Here is a 6,757-nt window from a genome sequence, read left to right as displayed (position 1 = left end):
ATTTCAAAACCAAAAACACCGTTGGAAAGGTAATTTTCTGTAGATAAGGAGAGTTTTTATAGTTTCGAAATTGGTTGAAAATCGTCGTTTAAAGATTTCCATATTTGTGTATGGTTGTTTTTGCAACCTGTTCAATTTAAGCTGTTTCGCATTTTGTTTTACTTCGTACTTGAAATTAAACTTTGAAATAAAGATAAATATGAAGATGAAGAAACAAGTGATAACGATGAAGACAAAAAAATGCAAAAGTGAAGATAAAGACGAAAATTGAGATAAAGACAAAAATGTAGACAATGAGTGTTGAGTTCGAACATGCAAACATTAAGGTTTTAGTAACACACAAGTGTTAATGCATACACGCGCGCAAGGGTTAATGTTATGAGCCCACACAAGAGTTAACAGCATTTGACATTTTGTTATTCTTTTTCTCGCTTTCGTTCGAAGATGTNAAAATGTAGACAATGAGTGTTGAGTTCGAACATGCAAACATTAAGGTTTTAGTAACACACAAGTGTTAATGCATACACGCGCGCAAGGGTTAATGTTATGAGCCCACACAAGAGTTAACAGCATTTGACATTTTGTTATTCTTTTTCTCGCTTTCGTTCTTAGATGTATTGTTAGCTATCGTTGATACATTTACATTGTTTTTTCGTACCTTTTTGCATTTTCTCGAAACAGCTACCGCTTTTTTTCTGCGCTGCATCGTTTTGCGAAATATATTGAGTTTACCATCCGCAATTGATATTTTAAGAATAAACTTTAACCTAAGCTAAACCAACTGCGTTTATTTTCATTTTGGATAACCCCGCTTGAGGTTTGGAAAATTGCAAGCAAAACCGCCTAGTCGTTTTTTGGTGCACCAGCAATCTGCTGCAACAATGAGAAATACATAAGAATTAGGTTAACANATACTCAACAACAACTGTGACCTACGAAAGGCAAATCAAAAGCAACTAACAATGTCCGTTAAAACACGCGATTCTGCGCTTAATGCCATCAAGCGATACATGACAAAAAGCATTGATGAAGGATTTTCCATGGATTCAGAAACGGTCACAAGATGCAGTGGAAATTTCTTGTGGAAGTGACAACGCCGAATTGGAAGAAAATGTACGCATTCAAGCCGAAACATGGTACTCTACGTCTTTGGCGAATTTCAACCGGGCACAGAAGTGTCGTACACCACCTCCAAGTCAAAGTGCTGCATCAACGCCTGTGTGTGCTTCTATACGCTTACCGGAGATGGAGCTACCAACCTTTTCCGGTGATTCTACAGAGTGGGTTGGCTTTTATGATGCGTTCTGTTCATTAGTAGACGCCAACGCTACACTGTCGGACGGACAGAAGTTGCATTACCTGCGTAGCTGTTTAAAAGGTGAAGCATTGAAGATCATCAGTGGTTTCCAGATTTGCGACGCAAACTACAAGGAGGCGTGGGACTTGTTGAAGTCCCGCTTCAAGATCATGCGAGTCATTGTTGAGGCGCACTTCAGAGCAATGGCCGACATTCGCAAAGCCGCAAGTGATACTGCCGGCGCTATCAAAGGCGTTCTCGACGCATATCAGCAGCATATTCGTGAACTGAAGGCTTTACGTCGCACCGTCGAGTTCTGGGACGATTGGCTGGTGCACGAGGTGGTAAATAAATTAGCGTTCGAGACAAGGAAGCAGTGGGAGCTGTCACTCGTCAGTGATGAGCCCCCCACTTTCGACCAACTATCAGCGTTCCACGAAGTAAGGTGTCAATCGCTATCGATGCTTTCGACAGCAACCGGTTCAGCAACACCAGGTAAGCCGACTTCAGCAAGCACAGCAAGCAAGTCTGCCAAGGTTTTCCACGCCTTGCCGGAGAACAACAGTGCGAGCTGCTCCTACTGCAAGGGTGCTTTATGCTTGCGATAAATTTATCCGTCTCGATTCCAATGCTAAATCGAAGTTTGTTAAAGAATCCCGTGTGTGTCTAAACTGCCTAAGTCTTGGGCATTTCAAATCTCGTTGCAATAGCATGTCCGCATGTCAATTTTGCCATCAACGCCATCATACGCTACTGCACAACACCGCGTCCGCAACTAGTGTCACCGCTCCTGCTCACAATGCCGACAACGTACAACACGTAGGGGCTAACTACGCTGCCGAAGACGTAGCCCAAGTTGAAAATGCAACCGCTTTATCCGCCATTGGATCTTCGACAGACACCGCTGCCGCACGCTCTTCTTCCTGCTTGAAGTCGAGTCCAAACCTAGTACCTACAAATCTAAGAACTGTTCTGCTTGCTACTGCCTTGGTAAAAGTACGCGACTGCTCCGGTCGTTTTCAATCCGCACGCTTATTGTTGGACTATGGGTCGCACGCCTCGTTCGTGACAGAGTCATGTGTTCAACGCTTGGGTCTACCAAGGACCTCGTCAACGGTGGTAATTACTGGGATTGGATCCTCGCAAGGTGGCCGATCTAGAGGTGAGACTTTACTTTCACTTTCATCTTATTCCTCAGATCAATGTTATGCAATCAATGCGCTGATTTTGCCGAAGATCACAAGTGACTTGCCAACTCAGGCCTTAGCCACTCATACATGGCCACATATTCAAGGGCTGGTCTTAGCTGATCCGAATTTTATGAAGCCTGGACCAATAGACATATTGGTCGGGGTGGACGTTATGGATCGGCTCATCTGCTCGGAAATTCGCAAAGGCCCCCAAGGGACGCCTATAACGCAACGGACGGTATTCGGTTGGACACTTTTTGGAAGTGTTGATGGCGCTAGCTCCTCAAACCCACGTCTACAATCACTACATTGCGATGTGCAGTTAGATAGAGCACTCACGAGGTTGTGGGAGCTAGAGGAGGCTCCGCAAAAGAGGCATCTGACTTACGAAGAGCGCTTCTGTGAAGAGCATTTTGAATCGACGCACCAGAGGTCACCTGATGGTCGATTTATCGTCGAACTGCCGTTAAAAGCTGATGTTACCTTGGGAGAATCGCGATGATTTGCTGTTCGGAATCTTCTCCGCATTGAGAAAAAACTCGCTGTCGACAACGAGTTGCGCTTACGCTATAACGAATTCATGCGAGAACTCGTCGACATGAACTACATGGAGCCTGTGACCGAAGCGATAAGTCAAGCGTTCTACATGCCGCATCATCCCGTCATAAAGGAGTCGAGCGTTACAACGAAGTTAAGGGTTGTGTTCAACGCATCAGCAAAAACCACCTCTGGTAATTCACTAAATGACGCCTTGTTTGTGGGACCGCAATTACAACAAGACTTGGTCTCGATACTGATGCGTTTCAGAACACATCGGTATGCTGTAACCGCAGACGTCGCAAAGATGTACCGCCAAGTTTGCGTATCATCAAAGCACCTTGATTTACAACGTATCGTTTGGCGCAATGATCCGTCTTCACCCATCCAAGATTACAGAATGTTACGCGTCACTTACGGAGTAGCGGCTGCATCGCATCTAGCCGTTAAATCGCTGCAACAAACTACAAAATATTCCAGTAACAAGTCTGAGCAGGCTGCTAAGGTAATCCTCAAGGACTTTTACATGGACGATCTATTGACCGGTACCTCCTGTAAAAACGAGCTGCAGATGTTGCAACGGAATGTCTCGGATATTCTAAGCGAAGGTGGCTTTGAGCTTCGCAAGTGGGCGTCGAACTGTGTGGAGCTGAACGAAAATATCTCGAACGCATCCAAAAGCATTTCGCATTACATAGCAGAGGGTAAAGATGTTCACGCTTTGGGTCTCATCTGGGACACGGAAGTAGATAATTTCACATTTGCAGTTAATCTGTTTGGACTAAGAGAGCGTTTTTATCGGGCGCTAGTTTGCTCCTCGATCCTCTGGGATTGCTCGCCCCAACGACGGTTAAGTCCAAAATGTGGTTCCAGGAGATTTGGCGTTTCAAAGTCGAATGGGATGATGTCGTGCCTGACGCGATAGCAAAGCAGTGGTTTCAACATCGCTCAGAGCTACGAGATCTTGTAAATCTAAAAGTTAATCGCTGGCTTGGTACTGGAACGTTTGGCTCATCAACTAAACTGCACATATTCTNACTGCCTTGGTAAAAGTACGCGACTGCTCCGGTCGTTTTCAATCCGCACGCTTATTGTTCGACTATGGGTCGCACGCCTCGTTCGTGACAGAGTCATGTGTTCAACGCTTGGGTCNAAAGACCAAAGTGGCTCCAATTAAATCGACCACGTTGCCTCGTTTGGAGCTTTGTGCCGCGCATCTCGCTTCGAAGTTAGTATGAAGCGTGTTGCACAGCTGGGACGATGTTCAATATCCGATGTTCGCTTGGACAGATTCAACCATCACGTTAGCGTAGCTGCAAGCGCACCCGAGCCGGTGGGTGACGTTCATTGCCAACCGCGTCGTTAACGTGCAAGAAGTGCTACCGCCTAATTGTTGGAACCACGTCCGCTCTGAGCAGAATCCTGCTGANCTTGCCAACTCAGGCCTTAGCCACTCATACATGGCCACATATTCAAGGGCTGGTCTTAGCTGATCCGAATTTTATGAAGCCTGGACCAATNTGAATTGTTGAGTCCTCAGCTGTGGTGGACTGGCCCCGCATTTCTCCGCACCAATTAGCAATTCTGGAAGAAAACCGCATCCAAGCATCACACGACTGAAGTTGGCGCTCGAAACAATGTTCCGGTTCATGTCGTCAACCCCGACGAGCATTGGTCAGCGTTGACGAACTATTCGTCATATTCAAAGTTACGACGGATTATCGCCTATCTTTTGAGGTTTTCCTGCAATGCTCGAGCTAAATCCGAAAAACGATATGGTCCTCCAAGTTTCCAGGAGATAGCCGAAGCCGATTTGCGCTTAATTAGGTATACGCAACACTTTTATTTTCTAATGAGATTTTTCTTTGCCGCGCAAAAAGGCCTATCCCGCTACGCAGCAGTCTTTTGCGTTTGCAACCGTTCCTTGACAAGAACGGTGTTCTACGGGTTGGTGGCAGACTGAAACAGGCCGAACTTACACCTGATGTAAGGCATCCCATAATTTTACCGAAAAACTCACCTCTAGCGAAATTAATTATCTCCGACACACATAAATTCACTATGCACGGTAGGCCTCGCATCATGCAAGTCGTTTTACAACGTCGGTATTGGGTCATTGGTGCTCGTAACCTGATACGCAACATATACCACAAGTGCGTTAAATGCACGTGTCTTAATCGCAATCTCGCCGTACAGTCAATGGGGGATCTACCCGCTTCTACGGCTACTTATGCCCGCTGTTTCACTCGCAGTGCAGTCGATTTCGCAGGTCCATACCTGTATAAATTTACGCATGGCCGCGGAGCCAAAGCCACCAAGGGCTACATCTGCTCGTTTGTGTGTATGTGCACCGGTGCTATGCATTTGGAATTCGTGAGTGACCTGACTGCATTGGCATTCCTCAACGCTTTCAAAAGATTCATCAACCGTAGAGGATACTGCAAGGTGATGTTTTCTGACAATGGCACGAATTTCGTTGGCGCTGAAAAGGAGCTGCGTCACAATTTCAAACGGTGTATGGCTGACGATAAACTTCGCTCGTTTTTCGTCGATTCGAATATCGAGTGGCGTTTCAATCCCCCCGCTGCACCCCATATGGTAGGATACTGGGAGACGGAAATCAAACGGATAAAGTACCATTTGAAACGCGTGTTGGGTATGACCTTACTTTCCTTTGAAGAGTTCAGCACGTTACTAACCGAAGTGGAGGCCTGTGTAAAATCCCGTCCATTATGCGAAAATCCCGCAAGTGCAGGCGACCTCGAGGCACTAACTCCTGGGCACTTTATAATAGGTGAGCCGCTGAAATCCGTCCCAGAACCTGAGGGTCAAGGGTTCTGTGGAAATCTCCATCAACGTTGGCAGGTAATTTCTGCGATCAGACAGCATTTTTGGCGTCGCTGGAGGGACGAGTACCTGGTGAGCTTACAGCGTCGTTCCAAATAGTTTCGATCCTCACGTAATATTGCAGAAGGTGACGTGGTCGCTGTTTTCAATGAGCCTACTCCTCCGACAAAATGGGTACTTGGCAAAGTCCTGAAATGCCACCCTGGAGCTGATGGATATGTGAGAGTGGTTACTCTAAAGACCCCTAATGGAGAATACGTTAGACCTATAGCGAAGCTTTGTCCTCTGCCGACGAAAGGAGATCTATTTTGCGAAGAAGACTTGTAGAGAATAAGCTTATCGAATAATATTATAATATTGTTATTTACTTTTTCATACTATCGATGTAACTATGTATTGAACATATCGAGATAGTTCAAGGGCGGCGGTATGTTGAGTTCGAACATGCAAACATTAAGGTTTTAGTAACACACAAGTGTTAATGCATACACGCGCGCAAGGGTTAATGTTATGAGCCCACACAAGAGTTAACAGCATTTGACATTTTGTTATTCTTTTTCTCGCTTTCGTTCGAAGATGTTTNTTCGTTCTTAGATGTATTGTTAGCTATCGTTGATACATTTATATTGTTTTTTCGTACCTTTTTGCATTTTCTCGAATCAGCTACCGCTTTTTTTCTGCGCTGCATCGTTTTGCGAAATATATTGAGTTTACCATCCGCAATTGATATTTTAAGAATAAACTTTAACCTAAGTCATTTTTTTTGAATGAAAATTTATTGTGGAAAAGCAACAATAATTTGAAAAAATGGTAGAAGTGATAGCTATTTCGGAAATCACCACATTTCCTCATCAGACTTCTTTCAGTAGGATTCGAACCGACGATC

At 45.1% G+C, this 6,757-nt stretch overlaps 3 protein-coding genes across 3 annotated transcripts; all 3 read left to right on the top strand.

The window, feature by feature from the left end:
* Positions 1-1,026: 1,026 nt before the first annotated feature.
* On the top strand, positions 1,027-1,905 carry LOC108360193 (uncharacterized). The gene has a single exon (XM_017612381.1). The coding sequence runs from the start codon at positions 1,027-1,029 to the stop codon at positions 1,903-1,905; it is 879 nt and encodes a 292-aa protein (XP_017467870.1).
* A 103-nt stretch (positions 1,906-2,008) lies between these two features.
* Positions 2,009-2,989, top strand: LOC108360192 (uncharacterized). The gene has a single exon (XM_017612380.1). It carries the CDS (start codon positions 2,009-2,011, stop codon positions 2,987-2,989), a length of 981 nt encoding a protein of 326 aa, XP_017467869.1.
* A 2,096-nt stretch (positions 2,990-5,085) lies between these two features.
* Positions 5,086-5,970, top strand: LOC108360191 (uncharacterized). The gene has a single exon (XM_017612379.1). The coding sequence runs from the start codon at positions 5,086-5,088 to the stop codon at positions 5,968-5,970; it is 885 nt and encodes a 294-aa protein (XP_017467868.1).
* Positions 5,971-6,757: the final 787 nt, after the last annotated feature.

Source organism: Rhagoletis zephyria, unplaced genomic scaffold (genome assembly GCF_001687245.7).
Source record: "Rhagoletis zephyria isolate East Lansing unplaced genomic scaffold, Rhagoletis_zephyria_1.1 Rzeph_scaffold_00534, whole genome shotgun sequence".
NCBI classification, from domain to species: domain Eukaryota; kingdom Metazoa; phylum Arthropoda; class Insecta; order Diptera; family Tephritidae; genus Rhagoletis; species Rhagoletis zephyria.
This window is presented reverse-complemented; position numbering and strand designations above follow the sequence as displayed.

Coding starts and splice junctions, on each gene's coding strand:
- LOC108360193 (XM_017612381.1), top strand. CDS start 1,027: ATGAAGGATTTTCCATGGATTCAGAAACGGTCACAAGATGCAGTGGAA.
- LOC108360192 (XM_017612380.1), top strand. CDS start 2,009: ATGTCCGCATGTCAATTTTGCCATCAACGCCATCATACGCTACTGCAC.
- LOC108360191 (XM_017612379.1), top strand. CDS start 5,086: ATGCACGGTAGGCCTCGCATCATGCAAGTCGTTTTACAACGTCGGTAT.